Here is a 23,643-nt window from a genome sequence, read left to right as displayed (position 1 = left end):
AGGCAAATGGGAAAAAAATATTAATGTAAATATATTTGAAAATGCAAATAAGGCGAGTTTTTACGCATCTAAAACCAGTTTAATTTCTTCTGAAAGCCAGCAAATCTTCCTTTTAGTTCTGACAAACAAAAAGAAGTTATGTAAGTCAATTTAGAAATTTCAAAAAATAAAAGTTTATTTTGCATTTAAAAATGAAATATGCATCTTTAAAATTATTGAGTTAATGTTAGAAAAAAGTAGAAAAGAGTAAAGAGTGAAAGCAAAATTATGCAAATTTAATAATCGGTATAAAAATTACAAATTAATATCGCTTAAACTTTGCCATTTAAGAATTATTTCTTTTTACACAAAGAAAAATGTATAACTTTCCAATTATCTTTATTCAAAATGAGATAAAATCACGATAGTTTTAGTATTTTTTTAGTCATTATCCACGTATCTCGTGTTAAAAATAATTAATGTACTTGAAGGTCTTGTCCTTCTTCCAATTACCTTTTTTCATGTCAATCAGAATTCTATAAGAAAAAATTATTTTTACTAATATATTATGAATTGTAATGCGCCAATCAGATTTCAAAATTAAGTAGTTAGGAGAAATTGAAAAATTGCGAACAAGGTAAATCCATAATAAAATAAATGTAATTTTTTTTTCTTATGGATTGTTTAAATATGTCATTAAATATTAATAAAAGAGCAAAAAAAATACAGAAAGCATAAAGATGAAAATCACTAGAAACATTAAATTTTAGAAATGAATAATTTTAATTCTGTCTTGAGACAAAAAAAATTTTCATACATCAGCTTGTTGAGTCTTTAAAAATTAAATTTGCCAGTATTTTGAAAAATTCTTTTCTGTCTAGTTCCGCAGTAGACTTATCATAAAGACATGGTCTCCAGTAAAACACCGAAGTCTTGCATCACTCTCTGTGGTCAGTAAGTGAGTGGGTGACCACTTTAATCAGCCTGCGTAGGGACCGAGGGTATGCGGTATGGGTCCTCGTTAAACTGTTCTACCGTAAAGTGCTCGACTTCGCATGCACGTCGTCGAGCTTCCAAAGTAGGGAAGACATCCCCTCAGCAGAGGATTGAAATTTCGATGGCATGTCTTCGGATCATCCACAAGGATGTCGCCAATAGCCCATTGTGCTGCTCTAGTGTGACGTAAATAAACCTACCTACCTATCTTTTCTGTTTAAATCTGGATATGAAACCAAAGCTAAACCTTTCACATCATTAATGAAACTCCCTCTTTTTGTATATTGCATATTTTCTCTTCTTTTCTCATATATTTTCAGGTATTATCTATTGTACTAGTGAATGAAAAAATGAATTGTCCATGTTGTAAGTTATTTACAAGCAAAGGAATGAAAATCTGAATCCCTAATGGCCTTGCATTCAATTGGTATAGCATGAGAAAAAGAAAGAAAAATTCTCCAATATACAGAAAATTGTACGCCATTAATGGTGTTGGAAGCCTTCAGCTAGAATTATAAAGTTTACATGACTTTTCGCAAAAGCAGCATTATGGTCACCAATTGAGAAGAAAAATAAAAAAATAAAAAAACTATTCATTGCATTAAATTGAAAAAATTGAATTGCAAGTGGATAAATACAAAGTTATATGGGGTAAATACCAAATTTAACAATTTACACTGAAATTGGAAAATTCGCTTATGTTGCATCTAAAACTCTTGATAAATTTATTTGCGTCTAAAGAGTTTTACTAATTACGTTATAGATATAGAATTTTATAACTTACATTATAGACAGTTATATTAAATACATTATGAATGTAGAATTTAATTAATTGCATTATTGATATAGAATTTTATTAACTTTATTATAGGTATAGAATTTTATAAAATTACGCAGTAAATGTTAAATTTTATAAGTTAGATTGCAAAAAAATAATTTTATAGATTACACAATAAGCATAAAAATTCATAAATTTTGAAAAAAGAATGAAACTTCAGAAAAAAACTTATTATTAAAGATTTACTTCATAACCATTTCTTTATAAAAGTTTTTTTTTAATGTTTTGGAAACTACAGATGATAAAATATTTAAAGAAAAGTGTAAGGAACTATTATTAAAATGTCTTTGACACACAATTACATTATGGAACTAAATGTTTCTATTATCCCAATGTAATGAAATAGATTAAGTATATAAGATTTAAAATGACTAATAAAATTATTTTCAATTAAAACTCCAGGAAGATAATTTGGTATTAAAGTCAAACATATAATATTTCTAAAAAAACTATAATTCCAGTTAGCAAAACTAAAATATGCGGTATTTAAGCCATATATTTGGTATTTTTTCATTCGTATGGTAGCGGCACACCAGGAATTCAGGTTTTCAAAATTACAGTTCTTACTACTACTCATTTAATAAAAAATACATAGCTGAAAAGTCATTTTAACCGAATAAATGGTTTTTATCCCATGCTCTAAGATATCATGATAAATTTTTACCACATTTATGAAATTTCGACACTTATTATATAATCATATCTTTTTACATTTATCAAAATCATTACAAAAACGCTTCACTAAAAATTACCGAGCTTTTTGGTGTTCCCATAGAGCCAGAAATACGGTAAATTTTACAATATTCTAATAGTTTTGACAACCTTTTTTCTCTGCTTAACTTTAGAATTTCATTAACTACATAATTACATCTAGATACTGCTTCGAAAAATTTAATTTCAACTAAATGCTTGATAAAATATAGATAACAGTTAATTGTTTACATATGTAATTCATTTTAAAAGATTTCTAACATCAATTGCATTATAATTTTTAAAAAAAACTAAAGGAAGTTTCGCAAGTTTGAAATAATATTAAATTGCTTAAAGTTGTGAATTCTTATAATTAAAGTAATATTTCCAAACTACAAATAACGAAATTAAACTTTTAAAAATTCAATTGCAAATTATCTCTTCAAATTAAGCTAAGAAAACAGAAATTCATGAAAAAACAACTTTCAACAAAACATTTCTAACATCCCAAGGCAATGAAATAGATTTAGAAAACGATAATTGAAATAGCTAATAAAATTCCTTTTGATTCAAATTCCATAAAGAAATATGAAAATCAAGCATAATAAATTACTCTTTGCAATTGTAAGGAAAGCACACATATAAATGATAATAGCCACGAATTGAGATCATTAGTTTCGAATATAAATTCCATTTCGAAGGATTTAATAACGCTTTTCAAGGGTTTAACACTGCAAAATATTTAAAATAATGTCTGATGAGATCTTCATCGAGTAAAAGGATAAACTTATTGATTGTTAATGCCGCAAGATTTGCAATTGCTTGCAATTAAAGCATTTTCTCTATTTTGCATTTACAAATCCTCTTAACCAAAAATAAATTAAATACATTCGTATTCAGTATGAAATATTTTTATTTGATTTCATTTAATCAGCAATTCTGTAACAACTTTGAATACCATAAAGTAACAGATGTTTATGATATAATTATTTTGTTTTTAAATTTTATTTTTTTCGCTATTTTAAGCATGAAATATCATTTTTAGGTATTTAATATTTTATTAGAAATGTTTTGATTTCTGATGAATTCCAATTTTTTAATATTTCTCAGTTAGAAGGAAAGCTTAAGTTCACAAACTTTATATATATATATATATATATATATATATATATATATATATATATATATATATATATATATATATATATATGTCTCAGTTAAACGTTTCAGAACTCCTATGAGGGGTAGGGTGCATCCTGACGACTCGAAATCATATAGCAATGTGGGGTCGGAAATGCTTTCCTGAAGCGTTGGTGTACACAGAAGCACCATAAAGAAAAGAGACCGTAAGTGAAAAATCGTTTTAATAATACATTGAAAAAAGCATAAAATACATGGGTCAAAGTAAGTGTTCGAAGTTTCTGCCACCGGCTACAACGACACCCCTCGCATCCCCGGCGCATGGACATTCGAACATTCTGCAATACTCCAGGCATATCTCGAATTTCTCCGGCATCTATTGCGATTCTTGCAACCAGCTCCTCAGCATTATCAACAGGGGTGTCGTAAAACAGTGTTTTCATATGACCCCAGAAATCAAAATCAAGACATGATAGGTCGGGTGACCGAGGAGGCCAACGCACTGGAAAGCTCGGAACTTTCGTACAACGACATCTACCGCGTCTGGAAAGCATTTCCAACCCCGCATTGCTATATGATTTCAAGTTGCAAGGATGCACTCTACCCCTCTTAGGAGTTCTGAAACGTTTAACTGCGACGCCCTGTATATATATATATATATATATATATATATATATATATATATATATATATATATATATATATATATATATATATATATATATATATATATATATATATATATATATATATATATATATATATATATATAATACTACCTGTAGTCTATCACAACAGAGCAGCGAGCAAATCTATCATGACAAATAATATTTTGTTCTCTTTATTTCGGAAATCTTTATTTTGTTCGGATGATGAACGGATGAAAAACGATATTTGATTAATTGAATAACATAAATTCACCGAAAGCATATCAAGTAATAAATTAATAAATGATTGAAACTATTGAATATTTTGGTTATATTTGAAAAAGTACAATTGCGAAAACAACTTAAAACTAATGATTTCTTTTCCTTTTTTGAAATTTAATGTGTTTATTAAAAAGTAACTAATGACAGCTAAAATTGAAAAATAAATCTCCAAAAAGGCATTAGTCTAAAGTGAATTTCATCGCATGAGAAGACGGATGAATTCATTGATTGTAGATACTATTTCTAAAAAAAAACTGAAAAGCTACAACTACTTAAATCACTGAAGATCTACAAACGCTGAATTTTTAATTTTCATATTTGAATATGTAATAAAAATAAAACAAATAACTACAGAAACAAAACGAAAATTCAATCATGAATAAAATTTTAAAAAAAACAATTACAAAATTCAAATTTAAGAAAGATATATTTCAAAGCGAGAGAATTCAATTGAAAAAGTACTAAATTTTTTATTTTAATATTTAAATACATTCCTGATAAATATATTTATGAAAAGATATCTAAAGTAAACATATCGAAAATAAAATAAAAACTAATTTCGATCACTCATAAAATAAAAAAATAAAAACATTAAAATAAATTTTTACAAAAAAGGCATTTTATTAAACGGACTGCTACACATGAAAAAAAATTTAATTTTTGCATTTTATTAAAAGCAACTCTTTACTTTCACACATTTTATTGCTTCAAATATTTAAGAAAGTGAAACTACGAGATTGCACTTTATCTTCTTGCAAGTCCAACAAAAAAAATAAAACTGTTTTAAACACGCAATCCGCTTTTTAGGGAACCATAAAAATATTCTTTTTTTTTCAATTCCAAAGTTGCTGACATTCACCGTAGAGACCAATTACTGAAAACTTCATTACATTATATCACACTTCTTGAAAACGGGAGTTTCGAAGACATAATATTTCCCACAGACATTGAAGAAACGTAAAATAAAAATAAGGGGGAGGGGAGGAGAGAAAAATAAATATCACACTTTTCCTTGAACGCTAAAAACAATCTTTTTTACCTCTAAGCAACGATGATAAGTCTTTGGAAAAAACAGAGAGGGAAAAGCTAGAAAATAAGAAGAATAAAACGCAGAAGTTTTATCTCTACTTTTTTTGAGCCAACTGCCGACGGCTTGGCGATAACTAGACAGAAGAAGATTTCTTTTTAGTTAAATAAAAAAATTTGAAAACACTATTCGCTATGGAATAATCTAGATTATGTTAGATGTTCACAGAGCCATTAAAATAGTAGTTATGTTTTTAAAAGTCGAAAAATATCAAGCGTTCATGAAACACTTAAATAATTTGCGCAACAGCTCTGTTGAAACATTCGAAACTTGAAAAGCAAACTGAGGTTGTTTTTTTTATCATATAAGCAAGCATCTTATTAGATAAAACACTTACGCGTGTAGTGTTAAAAGACGATGGAATTTCTTTTTCATGTTGGCAACAAAGATCTGAAAACCGAAATATCAAGCGATTGAGCACTCATAAGCATGAATGACCTCTAATAGAAATGAATGAACATCTGATTTAAGCGAACATTATTTCTACTTCGACATGCATTTCCGATTACCACAGAACAAACTTTACTATATTTCTTCCTGGCGTCTTCTTCCCTTAATTCATTATTCAATATACTTAATTTCTTAAAACTTATAAATTTACAACTGTAAATGGAATTTTTCAGAATAACAACTTTTTCGCTACTTTTGCTGAATGACATTATTTAAATTTTTATCAAGTTTAAATCAATATTTTTCTATTCCTTTGTTTTTTCTTCGGATGCAAGAGAAATGTTTTTTTTTTCACTATTTCATTTTGAAAAACCGTTAAAAAAATCACTGACCTATTATTACCACCAGTTATGCTATTATAATTATGATCATAGGCGATAGAGGTGCATTGCATACGAGGGTTGCTATTTATATTTCTGGCCTAATAATGAAAAAACAAGTATGTAGGATCAAAATTGGTTTTATTGTTTTTTAAAATATTCTCCATGATGATCAATACACTTTTGAATGCGTTTGAACCAATTTTCAAAGCACTTTTTCCAGTCCGATTGAGGTAACTCCAAAACATGCGTTTTGAAAGCATCAACCGCTTCTTCGGGGTCGAAAATCGTTGTCCACGTAATTTATTTTTGATGTGTGGGAATAAGAAGAAATCATTGGGTGCCAAATCAGGGCTGTACGGCGGATGACCCATCAGTTCGATCTTTCGCTCCGTCAGAAATGCCTTTGTTTGAGTCGATGTGTAAGAGCTCGCATTGTCATGATGAAGAATGATTCGCCTGTAATTCTGCTTTTTTCGAATTTCTCCGATGACTTCTGGCAAACAAATGGTCGTGTACCATTCAGAATTAACCGTCCTGCGTTGCTCTAACGCCACTGTTGCCACATGACCGTTAATGCCGAAGAAACAGGCAATCATTTGTTTCGATGTGCTTCTTTCTCGAACAACTTTTGTTGGTTTTGCCTCGTCTTGGAAGACCCATACAGTTGATTGCTGTTTTGTTTCCGGCTCATATGCATAGATCCATGATTCGTCACCTGTGTAGATGTTATACACAGTCTTTGATGCACCTTGAACATATTTTTTCAACATTTTCTTGCACCAATCGACACGAGCCTTTTTTTGAGCGTTTGTCAGATTATGCGGGATCCAACGCGGAAAAAAAATTTTTACGCTCAAATGTTCCTGCAATATTTTATTGATGCTAGTCATACTAATGTCCAAAGACGCCTCTATCTCACGGTATGTCACATGACGATCTTGCTTTATCAGTTCACGCACAGCATCGATCTTTTCTGGCACAGCAACGGATTTTGGACGACCTGCACGGGATTCGTCCTGGATCGAACATCGACCACGATTAAATTCGTTACACCAATTTTTTACAGTGCTGTAGGATGGAGCTTTATCGCTGAATAAAGAATTAAGTTCATCGAAGCACTCTTGTCTTGACAATCCACGTCGAAAGTTATGAAAAATAATGGTACGAAAATGTTCACGATTCAATTCCATTTTTTGAAAGAGAAGAACTTTTTAATTTACTGTCAACAACACAAATGAAGCTATAATGATAAATCGTCTGCTGAATTTATGTTTAGAAATATCAAACTTTCGATTAAAATCGTCTGCGGACGCCTAGCAACACTTACTGTTGCCAAGGCCAGAAATATAAATAGCAACCCTCGTATTAGTATATTTTGGTAGTAAGTACCTAATATACTATTCCCAGAAATGTGGCAATTATTTTTTTAAAGCCCGCTAAACTTATTAATACCTAAATGTACGCAAATCCACGGTTTCACGGCACACATATGTTTCGTATTTTTAGATCCTAATTTTAAAAACAGTGCCAAGCTAGACAAAATGCGCTAGTATCCAAAGAGTGAGAATAAACAAGATCTGATTGAGATGTGATTCGAGTTTCGGGGAAAATAAATCAGTTTCGAGTGTTGGCGAGCTCAGCGATCGGGGAATATGGCATATTAATATTAAATCTCTTTAGAACTTACGTATTTATACGCATAAAAATTCTGATATTTGCATAAGAATTTAAAATGAATTTTATTTACAAAGTGTATCCTACTTATTTATAATATCTTCAAACTATATATTATGTATATATTTTTTGCAAGTCAAGTTTGAAATTACGCATAATACCATTTTCGTCCGGAAAAAAAGTTGTTTTAGTATAGAAACGATCACAACATTTTTTTTCTCTAGCAAACTGCAGCTTGACAACATCTTTTCGTTGGAAGCTATTATGATTTATTATTACATCTATGCATATAATATTTTCCATTCTTCTTCCGGTTATTCAGAAATTTGACTATTGTAATCTTTTTGATAGCAGTGATTTAAATAATATAAAATAAAATGAGACAAAACTGGAAAAAGAGTGATAAACTATTATTGATATGCATCAAACAAGAAGTTATTACGTTATCTACAGCAACCATGGAAATAAGCCTATCATTTTAAATTTAAAATATTTTTATTTTGAGAAGCAATACATCTCAAAATAAGCCACACCGTTACACTGTGATAAAATAAGAGCTAAACAAAACCCTTAACAACCAATATCTGTCCCAGATATTCATAGAAATCTCCTAGACCTTTTATAGAATTACCCCTTTCATAAAACTTTGCAGCCGTTGCTAACGGAGCCTATATAGTTTACTCGATAAACCCTATATTTCCCAATCAATATCCACTCTAGATCAGTCCAATATATATCCGATGAAAAGGAAAAACAGGATGTATCTGAATAACTGAATTTACACAAATTAACTTAGGAAAAATATTCTTAATTCTCAACGTCTCTTTACTCCTTGAAGATGACATCGAGAAAATGTACTCCCTGTCGGTGTTCACACAAATTAAAATACATGGTGTAGCATATCTCTGGTAGATAATTGTGATTTTATTTATAATCTTCATTCAGAACACATACGAACTGAAACGTAAGGTCAAAACCACAGCTATTTCCCACGAAGTCCATCAACTTAGTTTAATGAATAAGTGGAGCACAACATTGGGGTCAATATCACTGAAAATTGACTGCGACATGCTACACCGTGCGTTCCAGAGTTTCAATAACAAAAATGAACGCCGACAAAGCGTCTGATGACATTTTCAAGAAGTAAAGAGACATTTCGTTTTAAAAACATAAATGGTTTAGTCAATGCATTCACTCGTAAAAATAGTTGGGATTATGTCTACAATCTAAATTCAGATCCCATATGAACTGAAACTTAGATAAAATCACTGTAGTTTACCATGAAGTCCATCCATTCAGTTGAGCAGTTAGCAGATACATGGAATTGAAGACTATATTACTGCCATTTTACCGAGAGTATGTAAGTACTCTCGGTAAAATGGCAGTAATTGTAAATAAAGTAAAATGTAGTAAAATGGCAATAACGTACTCCGGAGTTTTCATAATACCTACAAACGCCGATAGGGAGCATGATGTTGTCTTTATGAAATAAAAAAAACTTTTGTTATGAAAGCATAAATTGCATACTCTACACGTTCACATTTGTTTATTACTGTCTTTACTGTGTTTTATTTGTGCAAATTACGTTACCTCAAAATTTTCCATTTACCTGTGTCATTTTGTACAGTTGCTCAAACCTACCTAAGCGCATTAAGGCAAAATCTAAACTTACTAATATTGGTTGTTAGTTACCTGATCTTAAATTAAAATTAGATGTTCCAAATGGAAATCCGTGTGATAATGAACCGCTGTTGTTGGAAAGGCTTAACATACGATACCATGGGACCGTGAACAGAGAATCATGCCTCCACGTATATGTAATCTTGGTTTGGATGGAATAACAAAGCATGGTTGGCATCAATAAGAATTTAGTGATTTTTTACGCCCGCCCTTGAAATAGAGTAATACCTGCATTTCTCTGGAATCATGAATAAAAACCAAAGGAAAAGGTTAGAAATTAAACAAAAAATAATTAAAACAAAAGTTTTGATTTAAATATGAGTGAAATTACAATAATTGAGCTAAATCATACATCATAAGTATATTAAAAGTAGTCTATTTTGAAAATCTGCGTACACAATTATAAATTTGGAAGATTAAACAGAAATTTAAATACATTAAATAATGAATTAAAGGATTCCCCCCTAAAAAGACAAAAAATAAAGTTGTGTCTGTCCTTCATTCATAGCGTATATGAATTGAAATAGTTTGCGCTTAAATTTGAAAAGCGTGTTTTGTTTTTCATGCTTATGGCTGATACTTCCGTTTTCAGTTCTTTGTTTCTAACGCCAACGCGAAAAAGAAACGTCTTCACTCTAAAAAAAACATAAAAATCTTGCCGCTATGTTTCATATAAGGTATATGTAAATGAAAATAGTTTGAACTTAAATTTAAAAGGCATATTTGAGGTGGGTTTTTACATGACTATCTCTGTTTTTTCATTTGCCAACGTGTAAAAAAGTCTCTTTACTCTAGAAGGCATTAAAAATTTTATGATTCATTTAAGAAACATATAATTTGAAATAGTTTACACTTAAATTTGAATGATATATTATATGTTATATTTTCATGTCTTAGAATGATGTTTTTATTTTAAGTTCTAAGTTGCCAACGTGAAAAAGAAATGTTTTCACTCGAACAAAACTTAGCAAATTGCGCCTCAGTATTCCACCTAAGTATATGTAAATGAAAATAGTTTAAACTTAAATTTGAAAGGCAAATTAGATGGTGGGGTTTTTATACCTATGGCTGATTTTTCAGTTTTTAGTTCCTTCTTGACAACGCATAAAAATGTTTTTTGTCACTCTTGAAAGTATTGAAAATTTGAACTTTGTGCTTCAGATAAAACATATATAAATTTAAATAATTTATACTCAAATTCAATAGTCACATCATATGTTATATTTTCATGTCTTTGAATAATATTTAACTTTTCAGTTCTAAGTTGCCAACGTGAAAAGGAAATGTTTTCCCTCGAACAAAACTTTGCAATTTGTGTCTCAGTATTCCACCTAAGTATATGTAAATGAAAATAGTTTAAACTTAAATTTGAAAGGCAAATTAGATGGTGGGGTTTTTATACCTATGGCTGATTTTTCAGTTTTTAGTTCCTTGTTGACAACGCATAAAAATGTTTTTTGTCACTCTTGAAAGTATTGAAAATTTGAACTTTGTGCTTCAGATAAAACATAGATAAATTTAAATAATTTATACTCAAATTCAATAGTCACATCATATGTTATATTTTCATGTCTTTGAATAATATTTAACTTTTCAGTTCTAAGTTGCCAACGTGAAAAGGAAATGTTTTCACTCGAACAAAACTTTGCAATTTGTGTCTCAGTATTCCACCTAAGTATATGTAAATGAAAATAGTTTAAACTTAAATTTGAAAGGCAAATTAGATGGGGGGGGGTTATACCTATGGCTGATTTTTCAGTTTTTAGTCTTTTGTTGTCAACGACATAAAAATGTTTTCTGTCACTCTTGAAACTATAGAAAATTTTGACTTTGTGCTTCATATAAAACATATATAAATTTAAATAGTTTGTACTTAAATTCAATCGTCATATCATATGTTATATTTTCATATCTTTGAATAATACTTAACTTTTCAGTTCTTCGTTGGCAATGTATAAGAAAAATGTTTTCTCACTCCAGAAAGGCATTAAAACTTTTGCCTTTCTGCTTTATTTAAGAAGTATATAACTTTAAATAATTTAGACTTAAATTTGAAATTTTTTATGATTTTGATTGATATTGCACTTTTCAGTCCATTGTTGCCAACTGGAAAAAGAAATTACATCGGTCGTTTTGCCGACAAAATAGATCGGAATTAATGTTTTATACAATACAGAAGATGTAAATTTTACCGTGGATATAAAATAGTAAACTGTTTTTAATAATGAACTGTAATCATTTTTATTTTCACGCTCTTAAACTAAGTAACTGTTTCTTCACTCTGTCTATATTTCTTCCATCAAAGAGGCTTATCTTACTATTCCATCGCTCCAAGGTAATCTCTTAGCACATTTCCCTAACTTCTCCAATAAACGCACATCAACAATTCATGTATTCCGCTTCCTTAAGTAGGGAAGAAAATCTTGCTGAACGCGCAAATTGAGCCACCGGATCATACTTTCCTTTTCGCGAGCAAGAAAATGTTCTTAGACTGTGATGGGAAGGATAAAAAATCAATGAGGAAACCCATGATATTTTATTTCTTGTCATAATAACAAATCGATATATTTTATTATCTCAAAAACAGTCACATAATGGTTTTTATCCTGATGAATTTCCTAGGAAAAAAATCTTTCTGTTGAAATTTTTTCTTGAAAAATGCCATATGTGGACCTGTTTTTAATTTTTAATATAATTCTTTTAAAAAATTTTAATACTTTGTAATTTACCCTTACAAAAATTTAAAGTATGTTTGAGTTTTATTTGAAGTTGTTTTGAGGTGTCAAGATTGATTTGAGATTTATTCGAAGTTGATTTAAAAAAAAAAAATTGAAAGATCAACCTCTAAGGTGTATAATCAAGGTGTATGAAGTTGTTGTTTTTTTCACACATGAAGTTGTTATGAGGTTGATGGAAATCTACTTTAGAGCAATCAGCTCAGGGAGGTTGTTTTTGAGGTGTAGTGATTTTTTTTCTGTACTTCAAGCAAATACATATGAGGTGTGAAAAATTCAACCCGATCAAAGAAAAAAATTTTTCTGAGTAATATATGAGGTTGATTTTGTGAGGTGAAAATGAGGTTTATGGTGCAAAACATAACCTCATTTTCTGCCGCAGGTGTATTTCTTACATCTCTCAACCACAAAGCACCTTATATTTTGTAAGGGGTAATGATCTGTAATAAAAGTAGCCATACCACCATAATAAAAGCATATTTGATAACTTAAAAATGTGGAATTTATATCTGAACTTAAGTTGAAGCACTTTACTGTTTGCAAAACTCGTAGTTTTCAATGCTCTGCACTTACAAATTTTTCTTCAAAATATTATTCTAATTGTTTTTTCTGTGAATAGTATAGTCACATCATTTCTCATATTAGAAAAATTTTTTGCAAAAGTTATTAATATTTGATATGACTCCTTTTTGATCCACTAAATATCAGAATGTATGGTCAAATGAAAAAAAGTATGGTCAGAAAAAATGTATGGTCAAATTAAAACTACGAGAATTCTTAGATTCTCACATTATTTTGCATAACTATTTGAAGCTTTTTACTATTTTTTTGTGATAAAATTCAATAAAATATAATATTTACTTCTTTGATAATTAGCATATAAATTAATACAATTTACTTGATATTTTTGTTTTAATGCCAACTTGAATGTATTTAGTAATTTTTACGTATTTAAATTTCTTATAGACAGTAATTACGCACAGAAATAATATACGTTTATAGAGTTTTGAGCATAATAATAGTTCCAGTTTCCCGTTTTTAAAACCAAAATTCCTTTTGAGGAATTTTTCACTTTGTAGATTTTGGGCAACAACTGCTTTATAAACTTGTAGTTTGTGATTCAAACTCTGATTTACCACGTTGACCACCAATAAGTGAAATAGCAAGGTCTATGATTTTTATACACAGCTAGGTAAAGTCGTTGGTTTTTTGCACTGTTAGTGTATTTTTGTTAGACAGCAAAGCAGTTCTTGTACTCAATGTGGCAAAGTTTTAATGAACATAGAGAACAAGTAGAATTCACTTTAATTGGGAACGAAAAATAATGCACTTAACTCATCCGCAACGAGAGCTAAATTGATTTGTATAACAAACGGAAAGCCACGCGGGGTCATTCTACGACCTCACTAACTGATAGAACGGAATCAGCTTATAATTATTCTGAAAAGGCAAATAAGGAAGGGATAAACAGTCGTCTAGTTTTCGAGGAATAAGAGCTTATACATTGCGTGGAGTCATAAAATGGCTCTCTATGCATCCTCTCGTGTCAAAACTGCAAAGTAATAACTTGCATATTTCGATTTATTTATTTTCCGACCTGTGCTTTCGTTCAACTTCTTAAACGAAGAGAAAAAGGAACCAGTATCATTCAATTCAATTCGAATTATGTGTGACTTAAGTTATTCTCCCAAGAGGTGGCAGCAACACGGCTCATACATATTTAATAATAATAATTGTGGCTGAAGACGAATTCTTGGCCATAGATGGCGCCACTGAAAAACAAGAAACGCACCCTCTGCCTTAAATTTGCTTGGTTTTACCAAACAGGCTTGCTGGTGTGGCAAGTGGCATTAGAAACAACAACAACAATGATAATTACTAAAATGAAAAGGAAATTTAAGCAAATAACTGGTTTTTATGCATGCTCCAAGGTATCATAATAAAATTACCAAATTTTACATCATTTACTACCAAACATATGATAAATAATAACATTTTTATGGTAAAGAACCACGTTTTATTGTTAATTTTCCCAATATCATTTTCAAGACCCTTCGGTAAAAGTGGCGGAGATTTTAGTGTTGCCATAGAACCAGAAACACTATTAATTTTGCTATATTCTGGACGTTTTGATCATATTTTCCTTCTCAGTGCTATCTCTATGACTTTTAGTTTCTTGAAAGATAATATTAGAGATTTTTGTATAGGTTTCTTAATTGAATTAAGTTCGTTTCCAAAAGGGAGAAGAAATTACTTTAATAAGGGGAAAAAAGTAATTTATATGGATTAACTTAAGGAAAAAGAAAATACATTTGTATTAGCTACTTTTTGTTATTTTCTTGCTATGTTATTTTATGCCATTTGTAAGCATGGATCCGAAGGCTTCATTATTGAATTGTAGGATGAAACGCTCAACTGAGGCAAATGAAAAAAACAATATCAGGGAAAAAACTGCTTTCATTTTGTAACTCTAAAACACTGTTTTCTTATTTCACTGGTTCTATATTTCTAAACTGAGAAAAAACAGTGTGGTCAAAACATCCAGAATATGGTAAAGTTTACAGTGTTTCTGGCACTGTGGGAACTCCAGAAAGCTTGGTAATTTTTACCGAAGCGTTTTGGTAATAATTTTGGTAAAATTAACAATAAAATATGATTTTATAATGGATGATAAAATTTTATCATGATAACTTAGCATGGCGTGGAAGTCATTTATTTTGGTTAAATTTACTTTTCAGTTTTGTACTTCTTATTAAATGTGTGGTAAAAAGAACTATAGTTTTGAAAACCAGAATTTGAGGCAAACTATTATTGTATAAACTGAAAAATTACAAAATAAATGTTTTAAATATTGTATGTTTTAGATTTAGTAACCAGAAATATGTTTTTTTTTAAACCAGAAACGTCATTACCATTCAGTATGGTACTTTCATCATAATAATTTCTCCGTGTCTTTATTCGCAAATTCATGATAGAGAAGAAAAATTCTCAAAAAATAGTTTTTAATTTTCAAAAATAAAGTGTATTTATCTTAAGGTAAAAACAAGTGCAAAAGCATGAGTTTGAGAAAAAATTTCTAAATTGATTTTACTGTAAATTTAGAATTCCTGTACTCTCAGCTTTCTAAAAATATTTTACTTTCCAATTATTTACAATTTTATTTTGCTCAAGACTAATGATAAGACAAGTATAGACTAATGACCTTAAGTCTTTAAATGCACTTATCTCAAAATCTCAGATTTTTTCACATTTTACACCACTTTAAATACGATACCTCATGTTGTATTTTAAATAATTGCCTGCAATTCTTCATGAGTGTTTATGATTATAGTACACATATTTTGAGCTGCACACTAAGAGAAAAAAGTAGAATTTCATTTTTCATGCATGTTTTTTTTTTCTTCCAAAAACAAGAGCGGAAATTTTCAAATTTTACTTTTTAATCAACATTTATCCCTAAAGCAGTAGTATATCCAAATGTTTTTAAGAAATTAGTTCAAAACATAGTTGATGCATAACTATGTTTTTAACTAGTTTGCAAAACATAGTTGCCTTTTAAATAAATTCTCTAAGGAATTTTATTTAGGAGAAAAATAATAGAAATATAGAAATTCTATCGATTTTTTTTCGATTGATAGAATAGAATAGAAATTTTTTACAGTGATACAGTTACTTCGATTAAATAATTTTTACTGTGTTCAGCGTAAATGTAAAAAAACACCTTATTTTTAGTTAAAAACAGCCCTTTAAATATTACTAATAATATAAATATTTTTTTACGTATGAAAAATCAAAGTAGTTTTTTTTTTAAATTTTATATTAATATTTCAAAAAAAAAGTAGTTGTCGAAACTATTGGGACACCTTAAACATATTTTAAATCGTTTGCGTCTTTCAACTCTTACGTTAATTTTGTCAACCATTTCTGTCCCTGATCAATTATTAAAATTTACATTTTGCTTCACATAAAATTTTAAAAATTGCAATTATAAACAACTTTGCAAATATTTTTTTGTTTCTTGTTATTACATATTTAGTTTCTTGCATTGACGTTATTTTTTTTTCAAACATATTGATATTAAAGCTGTCCGAGAAAAAATAATTTTCATTTTAAATTTTTTCAGAAGCAAAGAAGTGCTATTAATTGTTTTTAAACTGGATAAAAATTATGTTTAATCCTTAATTACTCGAAATAATACTTATTTGTGTGTTTTTCCTTTATTGAATTTTAAGTTACGCTAAAGGATTAAAAGCCTTTTATTTACGTGATAAAGTTTTTAATGTTTTTTTACTACTTTAAAACGATATAAAACTAGAAAAACTGAAAATAATAACTTGATTATGCATGTCTTAAGCTTCCTTTTTCAAGATATATTACTTCTCATTCCTGTTATTTTACCACTACCAATCAAATAACCATATATAGGACGGTAATCAAACTGTTAACCGTGAAAAAAACGTTTATCAACTGCTTTCACCTAATACGGTTAAACAACGAGAATTTTATCACACCAACCTAATAAAGCCACTTAGTTCCTTGTATCCGAGTGTACATTATAGCCGAAAGAGCTAATCTGTCGATCTCTTGACCGACAGAACGGGGATTCGAGTCTGTGCCGTGACACCACAATATTTCCCTTTTCATGAAGAGTATTCAGTGTCCTGCACCCCCCAATTTGCTACCCTGAACTCAAAGAATATGATATTTTCATTAACGCATAAATGCCTCATTGTGAAGCCGCCAAAAAAATCTTGTATTTCCCATCTCTAGAATTTCGAAGATTTTGAAACCATGCTAGTTGTAAATGATTAAAAAAAACAGTATAGTTTTGTGTTTATGGTTCTTTAATAACTCGCAGAAAATTTGTTATTAAACTTTGTAGACATAATAAATGGTTCAACAGTATGAAAATCGAAAGCCTTTTTTTACGAAAAAAAAACTATGTAACAGACCAGCTTAATTTAAATAACTATAATATTTTAACCCAGTCTTTTCTCTCCTTTTAAAGAATAGTATGCTTGAAATATAAATAAATATAATATTCATTTTGGTAATTTTCTAAAAGAAGCAAATGCAATGTTTCAAAGTTTTGAAAATAATTGAACGTTTGAAAAGCCTTATTTGAAGGAATATCCTTTTAAATTTTTTAATAACCTTTGCTTTTTATAAAATATGAAAAATGCAATAATTAAAATAGTCTCTAAGTCAGTTAATGCAATAAATATTTTGAAATGTGCCATAACCTTTAATTTTTTATTTCATTTTTTTCTGAAAAAAAAGCAGTCATATCTTAATTTTTCCTTGAGTATATCAGAAAAACTTTTACACTGTTAAATGATAATTTTATACATTAACTTTACAACTGTGCAGACACGAAACTCATTTCGAAACATGTTCAGTGAGAAAAAAAACGGACCACCCTGAAAAACTTTTGATCGAATGATCGGATCTTTATGTTTAATACTCAGTTTTAATGGTTCGAGTTTGGGAGGAACCTCAATTCTGCTAATTAATTAGTGCAAACAATAATTTGAGTGACGAAATCAGACACAAAAACGTACTTTCTCTGAATAAACATGATTTTTTCGATAGGTTTGGATTCCTGACCGTTAATATATAAGGTGTAGACGCCATCTGGGAAATATGATCCTAATAGTTTGGTGAGAAGAGCGGTCCAAATTTTGAGTCCCTTAATGATAATTTTACTTCCTTGCATATTTTACCATATCTCGAAAACATTTTAAGCAAATTGAAAAAAATTTGCACCTAATTATAAAAATCGCTTTTCCAAAGACAATTATGCAAAAAATAGCTTTTAATAAATATTTATAATTTTTTTTTTTTTTTTTTTTTTTTATTTTAGGATATTAAATTTTAAAAATCATTTTCAATTTTAACATAGTTAGTTTTATTTTTAATAATTTTTATTTTAAGATATACACTTTCACGATATTTTAAAAAATAATTAATTTTGCATAGCAAAATATTAAATTGGAGTGAAATCAGTCTAGTAGTACCTGAAAAATCGAATTTTGAAAAATGCGACTTTTTAGTTTTCATAATTATAAAATCATTAGATCAAGAGCTATGCAAGGTGGCCCAAATTTTTGCACTCTGTACAACAAATATTATTCTTTAAAAAATTGTCCTGCACTTCACATTTCAACTTGAATTTTTGTATTTCAATTTTTCTAATGAAAGTAACGTTAAAAGTTGAAAATTTATACGGAATATTTAAATTATTTTCAGAAATTTATACATTAAAACCTTATTTTTTAATATATATAAATTAGGATGTAATTTTTTTTCTTTTTTAAAACGTAAATGCAGTATGCTTTGATTTTAAATTTGAATTGTTCCTAAAACTAGTAGTTGAAAGTAGGTATTTTGGGGAAAACGTGACTAAAATATTGACGAATCAAGTGACAATTCGAAAATAAACTCCACCTTTTGTTTTGTAGTCTTGATTCAAAATCATAATTTTTTTTTCAACAAAATTTTGAACAGAACAAAAGGCAATCATTTTTTTAATTCATAAAGAGAAGCTGACTGAAATTTTAATAAAGAGATTAAATTGCAAATTTCAATTTGTTAATAATTTTAATATTACGAAGAAAAGACGGAAACAGCGAAGGAAGGAACATATTAAGAAAGAAAATTTTTAAAAAATCATCTTTCAAATTTGCTTCGAGTAACTTAGCTTATTAAACTAAAATTTGTAACGAAGAAAACGTTATTAAAAATGTGTAACATTCTTTAAGTTTAAGCTTTAATATCGTCTAAAACCTGCAATCGAATCTCGAACTTTGTGATGAAAACGTTCTAAAAATTTGAAATCTTGTAAGGAAAAACTTTTGTCATACTTCAAATTAGTATAAAAGATATACTAGTTTAACAGTGTAGGAGTGATTAATACAATTTTTCTAAATACATTTGAGTCACATTTTTAATTAGCGAATTGGCAAGTATTGATAATTTAGGTCTCGAATACCCTTTAGAACATATGAGGAGAACCTTTGCTTATTCGAAGTCACAAGATTACAGTTATATTCACCCAATCAAGATTTTATGTATTATTGCATTACGAATAATTTGTTAGGATTACTAAATTAAACTTATTTCGTATTTTTCTCTATTTTTCTATATGCCAATGTCAATTATTTAAAAACTTATAGTCCATATTTAGTTAAATAATATAATCTGCATAAATATTTTCAATAATAATTATATATGTTATTAAGAATATTTATACAGAATATTAGAGAATAAACATCACAAAATAAATAAAAAATCACAAACTTTGAAATAAGTTTCGTTGTTTTTTTTTTTCTTTCTATTGCTTATTCGATTTCTCTTAAGTACACGAAATAAAGTTATAACGCAGACGCTCTGACTTATTTTTGTAATAAAAAATTGTCTATATGTTGAATTATATAAATGAATAATTTTTTCATACTGCTCTTAAGTTGCAGTTAAAATGTTGCCAATCCTTCCTTTTTCTGATCAATTGAACAGATTTTCTACAGAAATAAAACTGCTGCGAAAATTTGCATTTAAATTGCGATAATTTTTTTTAAATAAATAATTCCTTTTCAACAAATAAATGCTTATAATTTATTTTAAAACTTCTCATTTTTGTGAAAATATTTTTAAAAAATCTGTTCCAGTAAAATTTGTTCCAAATTTCGTTATCAAAACTTTATTTTAACAAATAAATACCAAGTAAAAACAATAGTAGATTATTGTGAAGTTCTTTATATAAATTTTTTAAAACGTTAAAATGTATGTACTATGATGGCCAACAGTTTTCCTTTCATTTCAATACGTTATAAATAAATTCTTCAATACTTTGCTCAATTTATTTACTCACCATACTATCGCCATGTTGAGGACCGCCTGTGTCGTTAGCTGCAGCCTGCTTGCTCCGATGAATGTCTTTTTGAGGAATATTTGTTGTTGTTCCACTGGTGTAATTCATTGTTGATGAGTGTGTTAATGCACTTCCTTACAAAGTATCCAAGAGTCTATTTCAATTCCACTAAGAATGAGCCACTAAGAAGTAACTTTCAAACCGTATATCCACTATTACGAAATCCATTTAGCTACAATTATTTATTTAATCTTCTTAAATTTAAGAAACAAATTTGATTATGGAATGCCGTATCGTTTGAATCTAAGCTTAATTGGATATTGAAGAAATTATAAATGATAATAATTAAATAAATGTTATTAAAATGTATATTGGCGCTTTATTTAAATACCGGTAGCAAGTATCAAATCTACTGAAAACGCATTAACAGGCACGTATTTATATGTATAGCTTAATGAATGTTAAATCACTTGATGTAAGTAGCATTATATAATAAAAAGTACTTTAACGATCTAAATCAACGTAACACTTATGACTATTATGCAATATCACTCGTTGAGTTTAACTTTGAAAAGTATAGAAAATATGTTTTCTAACTCTACAATCTTATTTCTATTAAATCTACTCCAATAAATTACAAGAAGCTTCTGACAAAATCCCCTGCTTTGTACACTTAACAAATAACACCTCACGAAGACAGCTATTTCTATCCAAAAAAAATATATGAAGTATCTTTCTCTAAATATCACCAACTTGTTGTGCCTAAAGCATGTTCTATGAAAAATAAGAACATTTATTATGATCACGTGGTCCACGGCTTTGTTCTGCCCGACTATAAAGAACTACTAATTGACTAACAAACACGTTTAACAGATTAACTTCAGGTAAATTGAGTAGCATAGCGGTCCCAGGGCGTTGTCAGCCGGGAAAAGTTACAGAGTGCTACTGAGGAGCTGGAGGTCCCATGAAAATGTGGGGAGGAATTTGGCGAAATTTTGTACTCGCCAGAGGTATCGCCAAGACCTTAGCTAGGACCTCAGATTTCTAAGTTTCTTTGTAGAGTGGGGCTGTTAACGTTTCGGAATACTTTGAGAGTTGTGATGCTTTAAACTCCAGATGATTATAGGAACCGAATCATTAACTTGATGAGCGCAAATGATTAATGATTCTCTTCTTAGAAAATAATATTTTTATTCCTAATCAAGACATTATTTCTATTTTTAAGACTAAATTTCGGATAAAATAGTAGTTCTTACACAGAGAAATGTAATTATGTGATTGTAATTTTTAATCATAATTTTTTCATTTCAATTTTAAATGCAGTTAATTTTTCTTATTAGTTTACTTTCAGTATCTGCTTTTTCAAAAGTTATGAATAATAGAAGTTTCTAAATTTTAACAATTGTTTTAAAAAAGTACTTTAAAAAATAACTAAAAATTAGGTTACAAAAAATCATGTTTGATATTTTTAATAAAAAATAAGGGAAAAAAATTTTAAAATAAGTAATTTTAAGACAATTAAAATTGCATTTTTTTATATTCGACAAAAAATAATTTTTAACCTATTTCCAAGTGAAAAAATTTCACATATTTTAAGACACTGGTAAGATAAAGTCTTAAATTATTAAGTATGATTCGTATTTTGGCTTGAAGATTTGTTAAAATATCATGTAAAATTTTAAATATATATACATAGAAAGCAAGAGTAAGAATTTAAATATTAATATTATCCATTACATCCTTTTTTCTCAAGTTTGTAATTATTTTAATTAATACCATATTTAGATTTCTTATTTGCAAGTACCCTTATTTCATGCGGGTCAACTTTTTAAAATCATCGAAAAATTTTCAAATATCTTTATTTCTTGTACAAAAATATTTAAGAAAGCGTGACGATTAGCTAAGAAAGTCTTAAAACATTTGTTTTAACTAACTCTCGGCTACCACAACAAAGAAAGATGTTGTTTACAAACTATTAACGCAGGGCTCTTGTGAACTATAACTACTCTAATGTTTTATTTTATTTGATTACCGACGTTGAACAGCAAACACAATTTTGAGTTTATGACTATAAATGCTCAACTCCGTAACCTTGTGATTTTGAACTTAACCCAGAAGACAAAAAAAAACTCCTGGATCAAGCATTAGGGCCAACTTGCCCCCATGGTGAGCTTTTTGATAGAACTAACCCTCATTTGCGTTACATGGAGAGGAAAGCGCGAAAACATCTCACGGTTAGCCCGACGCAAAGGGATTCAAACCCCTGATTAGTCTACCAATGAGGATATTTAACACCAGAACTATGGTGAGTGCGAGACAGAAGCAGAATTCATATCAATCAGTTGACAGTGGGATTCGGACCTGGATCACCTCATTAGGAGGCGAACGCTCCATTCCCTAAATTTCACACTAATGTTTATAAAAGTTATAACACCATGAGTGAATTGTTAAAAAATCAATGAAATTTATTTAGCTTATTAATGATAATGGTACAAATTAACATGCGCAATCACTTTGTAATTCTTATCACTTGCATGCCTTACGACACTTTATGTTTCATGTAAGTTTAATGCAATTTACATAATTCCTTCACGGCGTTGCAAATTTCACACACATGAGTGTAATACCTTGATTTTCAACCGTAAAAGGTACAAAATACTGTAATATTAATAAAATGCGCTCACAAATATGTGTTCATCAGACGTAATTACATTTCTGCCTTTCCTGAACAGGAAAAATTTTCGAATGTGTAAAAAAAAAAAAATGCCATTTAAAATATAGCCGCTCCTTATTAATAGCCTATATATGTGCTATATTTACATGTGACTTGAAAAATGCAATGTTGCATATTACTTACCTGTTCCTGGAGGGCAATAAAACGATGAAATGATGGATACATTGTTTACTCCTAAGACAGGTAGTTTCAGTGTGTTGCAAAATTGAAAGCAGCAATCAGTGAAACATGGGATGATATTGGAGTGACTGCCCTCCAGCGATTACTAAATGGTATGCGGCATCGTATATTTCGACATTTAAGTAAATATGAGGGATATCTTTGCTATTTACAAAAGTTGCTTTTTTTCAGTGACACACTTTTTTTCCTCTTATTATTATTATTATTTTAGTTTTTTTTGCAGTCAAAGGAGTTATTACTTATGAATGTGTATTAGTAAACACATTTTATTAATATTCGTGTTATATAATAACGCATATGAAAGGGTTGTGGATTATCTCAAAAATTACAAGAATAGA

General features: G+C 29.0%; 1 protein-coding gene across 1 annotated transcript in view; it reads right to left on the bottom strand.

Annotated features, from left to right (window-relative positions):
- Positions 1-20,499, bottom strand: part of LOC107455047 (protein FAM200C-like) — a 130,117-nt gene extending 109,618 nt beyond the window's left edge. Inside the window, exon 1 of the mRNA XM_016072448.2 lies at positions 20,392-20,499. Within this exon, the coding sequence (XP_015927934.2) occupies positions 20,392-20,499 (108 nt within the window). The remainder of the gene's footprint in view (positions 1-20,391) is intronic.
- Between the last annotated feature and the right edge of the window lie 3,144 nt (positions 20,500-23,643).

Source organism: Parasteatoda tepidariorum, chromosome 4 (assembly GCF_982258835.1).
Source record: "Parasteatoda tepidariorum strain Cologne lab strain chromosome 4, Ptep-v5.0, whole genome shotgun sequence".
NCBI classification, from domain to species: Eukaryota; Metazoa; Arthropoda; class Arachnida; order Araneae; family Theridiidae; genus Parasteatoda; species Parasteatoda tepidariorum.
The sequence above is the reverse complement of the archived record's forward strand: the minus strand, read 5'-3'. Positions and strand labels throughout refer to the sequence as shown.